Raw genomic sequence first — 15,625 nt, 5'->3', positions numbered from 1 at the left:
GAGGAAGCGTACAAGAAATATCTTTACTGAATAAAATGAAATAGAAGAGATACTACAGTAGATGTCTGAAAAATAAATAAATAATAGCTTACAGTAAAAATGTTTTAGTCTCAGTAATGGAGGGTTCAAAGAATATTGAGTTTGGTTCTCTTTTCTGCTATTATTTATTCTTTTTTCCTCTTTTTGAAAACCTAATTTGTTTTCAAGCAACAAATAACCACTGGAATATACAAAATGCTGCACCATTATAGATGCTAAATTATATTTAAAAACAGAATCAAAACAAAATTTACATGAGACACAAACAAATCCACACTAAAAATGTTGATAGTGAGTAAACTTGAAATTATGCTTAAGAAGTAATCAAAGCAAAATTTATTCAGTTATCATCCCAAAAGTTAGATCAACAATAATTATTTTATTACATGGCATACATAGAGAAAATAAAAAAAAAATCCCACAAGGAGTTATTAAATTACTTGTTTCACTTGTCCAACCAATTAACTGAACTGCAGAGAACTGTAACTCCAAAAGTAAGTGAACACATAAATAACAAAAAGCCCAATATGCTTCAGAATTGAACTAAACTATTTGATTTACCTTTAATATTGTACCTATTTGTGGATTCAGCTATTTGCATTTTCCCTCTGTAAATTATACAATTACAGATTTGTTTCTCAAATTATTCCCCAAAATTTTGTTTTGTATTTCATAATAATTTGCAGTTGAATAAAGCAATAATAACAGTAAAAATTTTTAAATATATATTAATTTATGTCTTATTTCAGTGTGCATCACTGTTTTATTATACATAAATAATATGTATAATTTATGTATACATATATACTGCCTTGTAACTTTTGGAGGACTGCCATGTTTTCTTCAACTTCACATAAACTCAGTAGCAAAATGGTTGAAACTTGGACAAAATGCCTGTGATCAAAGTGACGCTTGCTTTAGAAAATGTAACCAAATATTAAAAATAGAAGCTTATCTGAGTGAATAATGATATATAACTTAGAAGTGTTAAACAGAAATCACACTATCCACAAAGAAAAGGTTTGAGAAATTTTATTTGGGAAAAGTCATGCACTGAACAAAGCAAAGTTGATCCGTTAAAGTTGGAAGTTACAACGGCTAAAACGACTTGGTAACATGAAGATTGATCTGAAGTTTGTAATATTTCTGTGCTGATTGTACATAGAAAAACAGGCAGCAAGATCAGTTAGAACAAGGTGATGTGATTTGGGAGGTTGAGTGTAGGAAGTGTAGTTGAATCACTGATGCCCAACTTCGGTGGAAAACTGCCTGTGACACTTTTAAGGTTGCTGGCAGGTATGGAAAGTGCAAGATTTCTCCAGATCTGTTGAGAGGAAAGAAATCAGTATATATTCAAATGCTGAACAGAGAAGGATTCAACAAGCATTACATTTTTGTTAATAAATTGTAGTCTACTTAGTGCAACTGAGAGTAGCACAAACCTGACGCAGTATCACTGCATTGTCTGAGTGAGGACATGGCGTTCATGTACTCTGGTCCCAAAAACTGCTCATAACTTTTTCCTTGAGAAACTTCCTGGAGACATTTGGTGGAGTCCTTGAAGAGGAGGTTCTTTCCATTGGCGGACTGGAACATTCTGAACGTAGGATCACTGCCACTGGCTCCAAACTTGGTCTGTAAACACAATGCAAAATTAGGTTTTCATAATTGCTGTGTTTTGCTGTACTGCTTCATTAAGTTTGTGTTGCTACTGACTTTGAGACCTGTAAGGTTTTCTAATATATACTGTGCTTTAAACAAAGTCAAACAGCCTTCCACTGCATAGAAGTGGAAGGCTGCATTAAACGTGAAGGAAAACTGGTTAACATACCCATATGACCTCATAGTATCTAAATACATCAGAATAAAATGTTTAGTTTTTGCAAACTGACCGAAAATTCACAGTTAAGTATTTTAAAAACGAATGAAATTTTCATTGTGCTTTGAATTAATTAGTCAGTACGATTCCTGCACAAGCAAAATGCAGGATGCATTTTATTGTAAAAAATTAGAACGAAAACTACAACAAAAAGTAAGTGCTATTTTCATTTTTTGAAACAAGTGTCAACTATCCCGTGAATATTCAACTCTTTTTTGCTTATTGTGTGTGGAAAAAAATTCCAACAAAATTCAGTCCTATACATTTGAAACCTACATTTGAAAGCCTTTAATGTTAATCACTGACCTGTTGGTCTTGTAGGATGCGGACAACTTTGTCACGAACATCAGGCCGAGTTACCACAGCGTGTGCTGGGACAACAGCCAAGTGACAAGAAGCAAAGCCCCCGACTGGCACTGGATCCTTTCCAGGGCAGATCAGCTGGTAGTCGTCAGAATTCACACCACGAGCCCAATCAGGACCATTACCTTTGATGAGAGAAAAGATCAAACATAAACGGATGCAGAGGGATGCTGAAATTTTCCAGTTAGCAATTCAGCAAAGAGATGCATAATCAGGTCAGTTAATGTTTCTTACCATCACTGTTTTCTGAAACGATTGAGTGTTTAATGAAGGCAACATCACCAGCACCCTCTACCAGACATCTGCAACAATGAGCCATAAATGATTTTATACTAAATGAATTGTTTTTGAAATAGATCTCAAAACATTAGCATGATCAAAAAAATCCCAAAGGCATACAAAGCTTTACAGGATCACTGCTGAGTCTTTGGTACCTGAAAGCTCCAGCATAGCCGTAGTACTGCTCTTCAGCACTGGCTTTGCACTTGGCTTCATCTCCCACGGCTTTGCCGCTGCCTTTACACTCACGGCAGAATGGAGAGTTGGCTTCGGCTCCGGGGGCACAACCGCTGGAGAAGAAATTAGCTGTGGAGAATCAGAGGATCATACATCAATTGGACTAAAAACCTCCTTTTCAACAAGGATTCTTATTAAGTCCACAAAGAATCCTTCCACTGAGTTTTCTTTTTATTAGAACAAATTGTGTACCTTGTATTTAAATGTTGTATAATCACTTTGTATTGTACTTTTCCCCAGTTGACTTTTTCACTTACCAAAATTACAGTCCTTAGTCTGGGCATAGATATGACCCATCGGGATGTTCCAGCCAGCTGTCCTGCCAACGCCTGTGTGGCAGGATTTCTTTCCCGCCAGATTTGCCCAGGTCACCCCTGAAGACTTCTTTACCACAGCAACAGCATAATAAGAGGAGGCTGTGTCTGTGAAATCAAAGGAGATTGGTTCAAGCAAAAAAAATCGGAAAATATTGCTTCAAAAGAGAAGACAATGACTTAGTTTGTGGGAGACCAGTATGAGTAGAGAGGATTTAGATAAGTTTAGTGACCTCCTGAAATAAAATCAGCCAGTAAAAAAACTTTTAATGCTCACAGTTTTTCTAGTCTTACACAAGTTTTTACATGTTTAACATTTGCTATGTAGCAAAAAAATATATTTTGTTTGGACATTATGTGATAAATCAGTACAAATTTGAATGGTAAGAAAGTAGAAGAAAATTATTATTTAGATATTTTTTTTTACAAATGAAAATGTGCAAACTGTGATAACCATATTCAGCCTAATTCACATTAATAGCCCTGAATGTCTTTTTTGTTTTTTTACAACTAATTAGTAACTATAGTCCACAGTTGTATATTTGAATCTCAGTATAAATACATCTAAACACATAAATTAAGAAAGAAAGACTATTAAAGGCACAAGACCGGTCTACCTATTGGGGGTTTTCCTACATCAGGACAACCAAAGGTGTTCACTGATCTCTTTATTCACTTGAAAGAGCTTGAACTACTTTGCTAGTAAAGACATATTTGAAAGATTTAACTGCTGTGAAAAGTGGTTCTACAAAATTCAGACTCCAAGGTCCTGAATACATACTGTAAGAATGCGGTGCTTTTCGGATTTTCATGTAGGAAATAAATTCGAATAAATATAAATCCTTTATCTTCTACTTCGCAATTGTGTTGGCTTAACACATAATATTGAAATTAAAGACATTGAAATTTATGATTATATCTTGACAAAGTACGGAAAACTTTCATTATTTTTTTAAAACTCACTAAACTACCAGCCAGGCTTAACTACATACTGAAACAGCTGTAAAAGTAAAAAAAAAAACAAAGAGTTTTAGTACCTGGAGAAGAGCCACACAGTTCTGTGGAGAGACAGACAAAGGTGAAAACATTACCAGTTTACCATACACAACACAAAAGTTTTTACAATCTGTCAGTCTTCATGTATATCCGTAGGCATCATACCTTGCTGGTACTGCTCCACCATGGCAGGAACCAGACCACACTTTCCAGCGGTGTACACCTGTCCACCGTCCACTGCCACTGCATCTGCCTCTTTGCGCTGCGGGACATTTCAAACAAAACGCACTTAAAAACATAACGAAAACATTCTCCTTTAAAATAACGTGGAACATATTTCTTTCTGGTTGTACCATAATCTTCTTGAAGCAGTCCTCAACGGTTGGGGCGTTCTGACATTCAACAGAGGCGGTGTCATCAGTCACGCTGTTGATACTCCACGTGTCGCACTTTGCAGTCTCAGAATGGCCCACAGCGCACCATCTGATGCTAGAGGATTCAGGTCCTGTGCTCTGCTCTGGAGAAGGAAGTAAGCAAAGACCGTGTGTCAGACATGGCTGACAGAGCTGATAGAAGTGTGGATCTTATTATTTCTATCACTATGTTTTTTCCCCCTTTTACCTTTCCTGAGGGAGTGGATGATGCTCACGTAGTCAGCACCCAGATACAGGAAGGAGTCTGTGTTTGGAGGAACTGGCACCAATCTCTGTGCTGAATCCTTGAACATCAGATCCTTGGCAGGGGCGTACGCCTCAGAGGAAAATAGGTTGAAGTTCTGAAAAGCAAGCAAGTCGAATCACAATGAAAATACGGAGCAGCTTGAGTCAGCTGATTCACATACAGCAATTCCTTTGTTCCTACCTCCTACAGGAGGGATTCTCTACTCTTTCCTTAAGCTGTGTTAACTTTACCTGTACTCCGCTGAGGCTGTTCCGGATTAATTCAGCCAGTTCTGGATCCTTGCGAGTGATGACAGCGTGAGCAGGCACTCTGGCCAGATGGCAGGTTTTATAGCTATCAATGGGGGCTCTTGAGTTATCCAGGCAAAGCAGCTCATATTTGGACTTCTCAGAATCTAAACAAGGAAAATTAAAAAAAATCTTACTTGCGTTTATCTAAATACATTTTGGATTACAATTGTGATACCACATTTGCATTTTAAACGTTAGAAAACTTGTGTTGATTATTTCTTCTTGTAAAAATGTCTTTTGGTGATAAAAAGTATCCCCTTTGAAAACTTTGTATTGTATTATTTCTCTTCAAATGTTAATACATTTGTAAGGAAACTTCATTTGCGTGTTGTGTAGAAGAGTTAAGTTTGTATCCATGACAAGCTTGCTAAATCCTCTCTGCCAATGGCAAAATGTTTGTTTTGCTATTGACTTTTGTTTTGTGTCTTTAATCGGATTGGATGTTTGAACTTTGAATAGACAAGCTACATTGGCAATTTAACAATTTGTTCTTTCAAATCAGCAAGGGCCTCGCAAGCACGTATAGAAGAAACCAGAGGTGTGACCAAGTCACTGTGTTGCAAGTCTCAAGTAAGTCTCAAGTCTCTGTCCTCAAGTCCGAGTCAAGTCTCAAGTAAAGACAGGCAAAAGTCGAGTCAAGTCTCAAGTCAGGAACCTTTAATTTCAAGTCATTTCGAGTCGTTTTTATTTTTTATTTTTTTAAATAATTTGCAATTATACATAAAATTCAAATAATAGACCATTTGTTCTTTTTAAAATATGTATTTGAGGTTCATTTGTGATCCTCTTATTCATCTGGTATTCTTCAAATCTGTCAGAAGTAAACAGATGTCAGAAAATAAATTACAGCCTTTCATGAATTACATTTGACTTCAGTTTACTCCTTCTATTCATAAATAAACATCAACACTACAACAATCATAGTTTTCAAAAAATGAAATAAGTATAAATGAAGTTATCACAAGTAAACTCAGGAAGGTCTGGTGCATTTATTTTTCTGCTTTTATTTCTAAGTATGTTAGTTTCAGTCCTCCGTAAATATGGGACAGATATTCTAAACACAACATTTATTTGGGACAGTCACTGTATTTGGTCTTTTTTTTTTTTTTTTTCCCAGCAAAGCTATACTACTTGGAAATGGGTTCTGTGCGACATGTGACAGTCACGCCGGTCAGTGCATTAAGTCAAAAACAGTTGACTTAATGCACTGACTGCAGTAAATAATATATTGTCAATATAATTTCCCAACGTAGATGTCTTCAAATACACCAACCATCCTTAGATGATACTAGACCCGGCTCATCATCATGATGGGACAGAGAGACTCTGTTCCCTGTGTTCAGGTCCAGAATCTGCTTTCTGTTCCGGAGCCCCGCTCACTATCCACCGGCTTCCTGAGCTAACACGGTGCACATTATTTGTGGAGGCATTTGAAGGACCGGATTTATGGTAAATCATCACCAATTTAACCCGGAGTACACATGCTAACACGAAGTTAGCTAAAGTCAACTATCTTACAGCAAAAGAAAAGTGCCACCTACCGATCTCTGTGAAGCTTCAAATGCCGGACAAAGTTGGACGTCGTGGCATCTCCATCCGATATTCTCTTCTTGCATGTTTTACAAGTTGCAGTTCGTTTTTTAGTCGAAAGTTCATAACCTACGTAGCCAAAAGAAATTACTCGCGGAAGCATATTCGAGCGGTTATTTCGTATTTCGTTCCCTGAGCTCTGTAGCTTTGCCGCGTTTTTTTAAACGTCCAAATCCTGTTAATTTGATTGGTTGTGCTGCAGCTACGTACACATACATACATAAGGAGAGAGGAAAACCATAGTGACGGTCTGCGCATATTGATACGGAGTGAGTGAAATTAATTAATGACGCCACTTTATAAATAATGTGTTTTAAATGTTAAGACTTTGAGTAAAAAATATCAAGTCTTTTCAAGTAAACAGCTTCAAGTCGAGTCAAGTCCCAAGTCAATGGCATGAAAGTCAAAGTCAAGTCCGAGTCTTTGACCATTTTTTCAAGTCAAGTCTCAAGTCGTGATTTTAACGACTCGAGTCTGACTCGAGTCCAAGTCATGTGACTCGAGTCCCCACCTCTGGAAGAAACTACAGAATAGCCTAGCACCTCCTCATGTCGGTCACCAGTGTGGTCACACACTGGTGTGGGATGAAATACCAGAACAGCACGCACAAGCTGATCCAACTAGTGTTCAATGGGGTTGAGTTATGGACTCCAGGCATTTTTGTCCAAAATATATTATGCATGTGGTGCAGATATGCTTGGCAATTTCTGCTTTGTATTTGATTTTACAGGCAAAATATGTAAAAAAAAAACAACAACAAAAAAACAATATATAAACTGAAACAAAATTGGATCATCAGTTGATATTGAACTTATTAGAGCTAAGCAATATATAGACACTGACCAGGTACAGTGAGGTGCTTGACGAAAGCTACTTCGCCTGCATCTTCTGCCAGACACCTAAAACGATAAACAAGTGAAAAACAGAAAAGCAAGTGGGAACGACAATGTAACCACCTGATGTGAGACGAGAATTCATAGTGCATGTCAGCGATTGATAATGGGGCATTAGGAATATGTGAAGATACTATCAAATACTAACTGGAAGGCTCCGGAGTAATCGTAGTAAGGCTCCCTTTGGGACCTGGAGCAGTCACCCTTGCACAATTCGCACAGCTTGGAGCCCCTTGTAGCCCCTGGGGCACAGCTTGCTTGGAAGAAGGTGCTCACCGCTGAAGAAAAAAAACAACACATAAATTAGTTAACTAATACAAACAAAAACCATCATCTTTTCAATTCTTTCTAAACATTTTTGAAAACTGAAAAGTCACATGTAAAGCCATTACAAGGTCGAACTTTTTCAGCGGCATTCATCCTTACATAGCCTTTCATGCCTTAAAGTCCAAAGAAACTAAACTTTACATAAGTGTAACTTTTCATTAAATTTTCACATATTAACTTTCACTTAGTCATGCCCTCTCAGCCTTAAAAATTATAAGTCAATGTGTCTGTATCAACTGTCTTGGTGCTGTATTAATTCAGATTAGTTGGTCCCTTTTCGGCTATTCTCATACAACTCTTCTTTTTTTTTTCTAGCTAACACCTAAATCTTCTCAAAAATTGGTCTCAAAGTTTGTTACATTTCCTCAAATTGTAACCTAAAGCACACAAATATATTCAGAAGGTGTTTGCTAACTTTTACTTCAGGGCTAAATTTACAGAAAAAAAAATGAAGCCCTCACCCTCCTCAACGGGTTTGTCCTCAATGCCAGCCCACTGAATGACATTCATTGAAATCAGAGTTCCAATGGGAATGTTCCAGCCGGCAGATTTTCCCAAACCGGTGTGGCAGGATTTCTTCCCTCCAAGGTCCCTAATGCCAAAGTTGGTTCCCTTCTTCACCACAGCCACAGCGTAGTAGCAGGTGTCGGAAGCTGAATGTGTTAGATTAAAAACAAGGATTGATTAAAGCGGTCACTCATTAAAACTGCCCAATTATGGCTAGCAAAGACAGCCGGTAAATATACGTACTCTCGCCGTAGTCTTCGGCAAGGATAGGGTGGAGATCATAGTTGTTCAGTCCTGCTGTGTAAACATCTCCTCCATCTACTGTGATTGCATCTGCTTCACTTGCCTGTCAGAAAAGAGCAACTCAGTATCAATGTTCTAACTGGATATAGTTTGTGTATTTTATCCGACTAGCAATGAAATTCTGAATTTGACCACAAAATAGAGAATTATTATTTTAACAGTAAAAAGAATGTATTTGCAACCGTTTTGCCCTCGAAAGTTAGTGTTTCCCCACAGTGAAACGATTTTAGGAAAACAATTTCCCATTTGTTTTGTGACCGTCATTAACTTTCTTTTTATGTTTTGCTAAACTCGGATTGTATAGGTTGGGAATACCTTCTTTGTAATAAGCTCCACTTTTAACATGGTGCCACAACAGTTAGTCAACATTGGTGTTTCTTTTTTTTTTATTGAAATAATAGAACTGGTAGAAATTGAGAAAATGGGACAAGGTGATGTGTTATTTAAAAAAAAAAGTCTTTGCAGGTCTCTTCATGGAAGAATGTATGCAGCCATTTGTTTATTGTCATTCTTGTCATTCATTTCATTCAGCAATAACAGTGTACTGTTGTTATTTGTAGGGGATGGATGCCCAACTGGACCTTAGTTTAACACAGATTTGGGAGTAAAATTGAAATAGGCTACAGAGCAAACTAGATAATTGTTTCCATAAAGTATCTGTTATTGTAATAATAACTACCTTGTAATAATTGTAATAATAACAGCATGGGGCGTGCTGTGGTGGCGCAGGGGATTAGCACGCCCCACGTTTGGAGGCCTTAGTCCTCGACGCGGACGTCGCGGGTTCGACTCCCGGTCCTGACAACCTTTGCCGCATGTCTTCCCCCTCTCCTCACCCTCCTACCTGTCTGCCTACTGTAGAAAAAATACGAGCCACTAGTGCCGCAAAAACTCTTCGGAGAAAAAAATAATAATAACAGCATGTCACTGTTTACTCAGTGACGTGCTGTGATTTTAATGAGTGTTTTTATTTTTTGTAAATTATTTTATGTATTTAGCAAACTGGATATTTTACATTTTATTTGTAATGATTGTCATGTTGTATTTCGATGTTTATTCTGTGATTTGGATTTTAAGACTTTAGTTTTAATTTCAAGTGATTCCTCACAACATATTTTAATTTTCTTAGGTCCTAAATTCCTATAATTGTTTATGTATGCTTTAAAAAATAAAGATATTTTTCACTTATTTTTAATCATCTTATTCCTGATTTTAGCTCTTGGATAGTTTTGTTTGTATTATAACATTTATAGTAGGTTTTAAATGTACACATCCAAGCCTTGCATGACTGTTTGGTTACTTGTCTTCCCTTTTCTATGTCAACACTCCTCAGGAGCCTATGGATGATGCACAGCTATTGCCATTTTAATAAATATTTCTCAGTATCAAAACCACAGCAATAACTGTTCAACAAGAGTCAGATTCTTATCTAGAAGCAAGTAAAAACAATCAGGGGTTGTAGATGGGAGCACAGAAGTGATGTTTGGGTTCTAAAGAGAGTATTTCTCACTTTAATGAGCAGTCTGGATCATTTTGAACTGCTGATGGTAATTATGAATTAACATGACATAAAATGAGTGTTATATCCTCACCTTGATTGCTATAATGCACTCAAGGGTGCTTTCCTTTTTCACACAGGAGAACTCAGGAGCTGCAGCTGCAAGATCCGTGCACTTCCTTAATTCTTGGTCCGACTTTACACACCATCGCACCTTCGCAGCCGGGGCCGCGAATACGGCAGCTGTAAGTAACGAAATACTTCTGTAAGGATTAGTCAACCTCAAAATAAAACAACATTTTTTAATTGTAAAGGTCTTTTACCAAGGCATCCAAGCAGCACCACAAGGAGGAGAGTCTTCATGCTGGTGGACTGTGGGGTCTCCTGACCTATCGGACAGAGCAGACTTTCTGTAACGGGGTTGTGGCTTTTATAGCAGAGCCGACCGGAGCTGGCCAAGAGATAAAATACCACAGTTTGCTCAGGTTTCCTAATGTGAGGGCGCCTGTGTACTTTGGTGTGCTGATACACGAGAAAACAGAGGTCTGACCTAAGTTTCCACATAATGGAATTTCACATCGCTACAAACCAGTTGAGATAACAAAAGTAGCCATGTTTTCCACACATCTGGAGAAGTGGCTGTTTTTTCTTTTTTTTTTTTTTTTTCCCAAAGTTCAGTTCACAAGATTTTGATTTTTATGTTATGTTGATGCTTTAATTCTAATCCACCCTTCAGATGGCCTTTGTGGTCAAAACGGTGAATAAGCTGATTAATTGACTTGGTCATCACCTTTGCTCATCGGGCAAAAGTTTATTTGTTAGAAACAAAACAAGCAGCAAACTGTAATCAAGCAAAAAAACAACAAAAAAACCAAATAAAAAAACAACTGGACACTTTCATCACAGATTTAATATATAGAGATGGGTTTTTTTTCTGTTTTGTTATCTTGCTATTTAACAATTTTGTGATAAGTTCTAGGTTCATTTAGTCACTTTTACATTTTCCTGAAACAGTTTTACAAATACGTCAAATGTTTTTTGCAACATCAAACAAAGCTTTAGAGCACTGTTTATTTATTGCAAAAAAAAAAAAAATGTTTGCATATGCTTAACTCCCCTTTGAGCACATTTTATGTTGCAAACACATTTCTTTGGTCGAATCAAGAAAGACTTCACAAAGAAAAGCAAAAAAAGAAAAAATGTATTTAAAACCACTTTACATGTTTATTTAAAGTTGTGATTTGTACCACCCAGCATCATGTTTATAAAGTCAATATTACCTAATGAGCCACATAAAATATTGCAAAATCTCTTTTGCAATGTATTTCGTGCAATGGTGCAAATCAAGGATCTTATACTGCACATGTGGATTGATCATTTTCACCATTATTTCAGCAACTTCACATCAGATAAGAAGGATCTGTGGTATGAGACAATAATCCAATTTATCTTATTAACCAGTATAGCTAGCTGCTTTAGTGCTTTTAGTGTTTGTTGCTTTGTGCATCTTACTCTTACTCTCTTACTTTCATACCATACTTGAGTTTTTATGCTAATGGGACAATAAGTGTTATGTCTATTTGTCAGTTATAGTTTTTGCAAAATCACAAAATGAATGCAGAAAGAAGATTACGAAATAATAATTTTACCTTTGCTTATTTTAACACTTTCATTAAAATTACAAAGTCTAATTCTGAATGTGATACTTCCACAACAGTGGAGCAAAAAAACCCAAAAACCTTTCATTAGTATTGTGATAAAGTCCAGACACAAATAACGGTGGACCAGTAAAACATTTCTAATAAAAACTAGAAAAAAATTGTCAAAAAGAAAACTATCTGTGAACACAAACAGGTTTTTGTCAACTTGTACTGAGCGTGAAGGACTAATAAGTACCACAACGAGGAGAAACTACAGAACAAAAACGTAATACTGCAAATTTTTTTCATTATGCACTAACAAGATATGTGAAAACAGACATCCAGACAGTAATCTATAATCCAAACATTATATAACACTTTATTTGGATAGCTTTGTGAAGATAAGTAGTTCTTTTATTTTGCTGACTAAGCAAAGCCTAATTTTACCCTGAACTTCATCCTGTCATGACTGCATCCTCAAAAGGGACAGCATTTCATTTCACTTTAGTGGCACAAAGTGCAACAATCATATCAGAATTTTAGACATTCAGATTTTTCCTCTGAAATCAAATGATCAGTTGATGTAGCTGCTAAACTCAATAAAACTCACAATTAGGCTCTTGGAAACTAAACAGCTTTCAACAAAAAAAAGAAAAAAAGTGCCATAGATATATATATATGCCCATACATATTTCTATATTTTATTTTAAATATTAAATTGTTAAAGTAGCTTATCGATATAACATTTTGTTTATTTTTTAAATTATTTTACATTTTTTATACAGTCAGCCACTTTTCAGTTTTAAAAAGAAAAAAACAGAAAACATTATTTGTGTATTTGTGAAGGGCAAAGTGGAATGTGTGGTGTTGCAATAATATGTTTTATATTTCCAATACAACAAGGCAATACCAGTCTATACTCGTGAATTGACTCTACTGCCAACTAGTGGTTACTTGCTTCATTTAGTGAAAAATGAAATCAAATTTGAACTCAGAGTGAGAACTGAAAGGAAGTGATGGCAAAATTAAAATATATCCAAAAACTTGTGCTTGAGCCACCATCAAATGGGACCTATGCGTTCAGTGAACTTGTAATGTTTTAATGATGGTTTGATGAGAAAGGAGATGACTGAATTTAAAATCTTTAGCCTTTGGAAAATCTCCAAAGGTATTTGCATGACCACAAGCAAAACGCTGAAATTTAAAAAGTGGCCAAAGGAATCCAAACGAGCTCTAGGATGGTTTAATTACAAAGAGAAATTGAAACTAGCAAATTTTGTATCACTTCGCTAAAATATATAATATGGGGTAAGTAAATGTGTCATAGCATCTTGCAGTTTTTCTGCAAGACACTAATAAAAACCACTTCTAACTTGTGCATACAATTATATTTTTGAGCTGATTATATTCTGTCCTTTCTGTCATAGTGGCAAAAACTGGTTGGTGATCATTTCATTTGTTTAGAAAAATACAAAAATGAGGTCTTCAAACATAACCTCCTGTCTATATCGGTACATCGTTGTGAGGGAAAAGTAATTTCATTTAGAAACTAACTGACTACCTCATGTCTCAATATGCAATAAAATGCTGTGTATGTATGACATGGGTTTGAGAGTCGCGTCATAACTAAAATTAAGGCATTAAAGCCTTAATTTTAGATGTAGCAAAGGTAGTCTGAGTTTTTTTTTTTTACTTTACAAAACTGTCTGAAGACTAAAGTTGTATTAGGATGTCAAAATTCTATTTTGTTTTCCATCAGAAATTTTGTAAGTTATAGGATTAAAATACAATCAGAATTTGGACTTTTGAGGGATTGACAAGTTTTCTGAAGCTCTTTACTTAGTGAGCTAGCTTTTATCTGCAGAAGGTCAGACTTGTTTGGCCAGATACAGTCTAAAGTGCAGCAGCCAATCACTGCCAAGTGACTCTCAGTTGATCCAATCTGAAGCCACCAACCAATCAGAAAGGACTGTGATGTTAACCTTTGATACTGACAAATCAGGGGTGTCCTTAATGCTTTGTCTGGGATACTTTGTATCACCAATCTTTTCTTTTGTTGTGTCATGGCTGTGTGTCATTAAGCAAAAATGTAGCAAAAGTAAGTTGATTTTTTTTTAAATCTGTGTTGAAAGTCACATATTAAGTTGTGTCATTTTTAATATGTGTGGTTGCTTTGGCCCTTTCTAATCATATTTTCCTCTCTGTAGCTACTCAAACATCTTCAGAGGATATTGTTTCCATATTTTGTCACATAGTATATCATTTAATCGTAAAATTATTTTGTTTTCTTTGCCTGTACAAGAACACATCCCTCAGTCCTGATCTGTCTTCTGCAGATGAGTTTCTATAGCGACCTCACAGATGGCTCTTACTTGGTCAATCTGTGTTGACACTTCATTCAGCAGTGTAATGATGGCTCATGATAACACAGTCAGTAACATCAATGTGTTGTGAGAGGTGAGAGATTGACATTTACCACAAAATAACCTCCTTCACAACCTACATACCTTATAATTTTAGCTACACTAATGTTCAACAATGATTTTCTCATGAATTCATTACCACATGCTGTCACAACACATTATTTTATTACTTATAAATAAGAATGTTTTTTTTTTTTTTTGTCTCATTCACAGCAGCCAATAGGACTAAAGCTGGTTTTCTGAATTTGGGGGAGTCCAGTATATTCATATTTTTGCAGTCATGCTTCTGCTTTTAAAAGTACTTTATTAAAAGTTTTGAAATCAAATGTGTAATTTTTTAATGATGAAAATTCCTGACTAAACACTAGGTGTTCTATTCTGTCTCTATGGACCAAATGTGAGTAGATAAGATTATAAGATATGATTATTTTCTTCTGGACTCTAGGACATTGAAACACATGATTGTGCTTGAATCTAAACCATTCCTTTGTTGCCTTGGGTGTAAGGCAAATGTCCACGCTAGATTCAAGTGTTTTATAGCCACTAACAGGTTTTCTTCATAAATATTCCCAGGAAATCCCTTCAACAAGGACAAGCTTATCACTGCTTCTCATTAGAAAAAGAAAACAAAAAACATTGCACTTTTGAGAAGTAAAAAATAAGTTTTCAGTCCTTTTAGCCAGGTATTTGTTTAAACTGTCAGATGTTTTGTGTTTTAAATAGTGCAGTTTAATGAGTCAGATTGAACTGTCACAGACTGATCATCCTAAGGTCCACCCACGACAACAGCTCAGGAAAACACTCCTGTGTTTTCACTCAGAAATCACAGATCGAAGCTGCACATAAAGTTGAGAACAAGCACATACTCTCACCTCTTATTGAAAGAGTTGAAGCTGAGTGTAAATCTGTGGATTAAAAAACATAATTTTATTCAAAGACCATTCCCCCCCCCCACTTGAGGACTGTTATGTGTATCTAATTCTCTCCAGAAAGAGTTTTTGTCATGATTGATGTTATCTCATGATCCCTGTACTGATTTTCAAGTATAAAATGAGTAACAGATTACTTTGAACTCAGATCCGAGATCAACTGCTGGTCGGACATTAACTTCTATTGATTCTTTCTCAGAACCAGCTGAAAGACTGAAATATGATCAAGGGCAATGGCTTGTTACACAACCAGACAACCCCCTTACACACACCGGCTCTGCTTGCTGCTGTCCCAGTTACCTCATAAAACCTCAACCCTTCAAAGATATTTAAAACTGTATCTTTACTGTAGTGACATAGCACTAATTAAGGCCTCTGAATAATTTGTATTTCAAATATAATGAATGCATACCATAGTGCATTCTTTATATACTATA

At 36.1% G+C, this 15,625-nt stretch overlaps 1 protein-coding gene across 1 annotated transcript; it reads right to left on the bottom strand.

Moving 5' to 3' along the window:
• Nucleotides 1-1,055: 1,055 nt before the first annotated feature.
• Nucleotides 1,056-10,676, bottom strand: tfa (transferrin-a). Its single transcript, XM_032566348.1, has 17 exons — nt 10,520-10,676; nt 10,291-10,439; nt 8,639-8,741; nt 8,350-8,541; nt 7,710-7,839; nt 7,512-7,567; nt 5,019-5,182; nt 4,729-4,882; nt 4,461-4,624; nt 4,273-4,369; nt 4,149-4,169; nt 3,055-3,219; nt 2,716-2,866; nt 2,516-2,583; nt 2,225-2,406; nt 1,482-1,674; nt 1,056-1,363 (listed from the first exon to the last, which is right to left on the bottom strand). The coding sequence occupies exons 1-17, from the start codon at nt 10,557-10,559 to the stop codon at nt 1,320-1,322; spliced, it is 2,073 nt and encodes a 690-aa protein (XP_032422239.1). The 5' UTR covers nt 10,560-10,676; the 3' UTR covers nt 1,056-1,319.
• Between the last annotated feature and the right edge of the window lie 4,949 nt (nt 10,677-15,625).

This window comes from Xiphophorus hellerii, chromosome 6 (genome assembly GCF_003331165.1).
Source record: "Xiphophorus hellerii strain 12219 chromosome 6, Xiphophorus_hellerii-4.1, whole genome shotgun sequence".
NCBI lineage: Eukaryota > Metazoa > Chordata > Actinopteri > Cyprinodontiformes > Poeciliidae > Xiphophorus > Xiphophorus hellerii.
Note: the sequence above shows the minus strand (reverse complement) of the source record. Positions and strands in the feature narration are given on the sequence as shown.

Coding starts and splice junctions, on each gene's coding strand:
- tfa (XM_032566348.1), bottom strand. CDS start 10,559: ATGAAGACTCTCCTCCTTGTGGTGCTGCTTGGATGCCTTG. Junction 7,840..8,349: donor GGACAAACCCGTTGAGGAGG/GTGAGGGCTTCA, acceptor TTTTTTCTTCAG/CGGTGAGCACCTTCTTCCAA. Junction 1,675..2,224: donor GCATCCTACAAGACCAACAG/GTCAGTGATTAA, acceptor TTGTGTTTACAG/ACCAAGTTTGGAGCCAGTGG.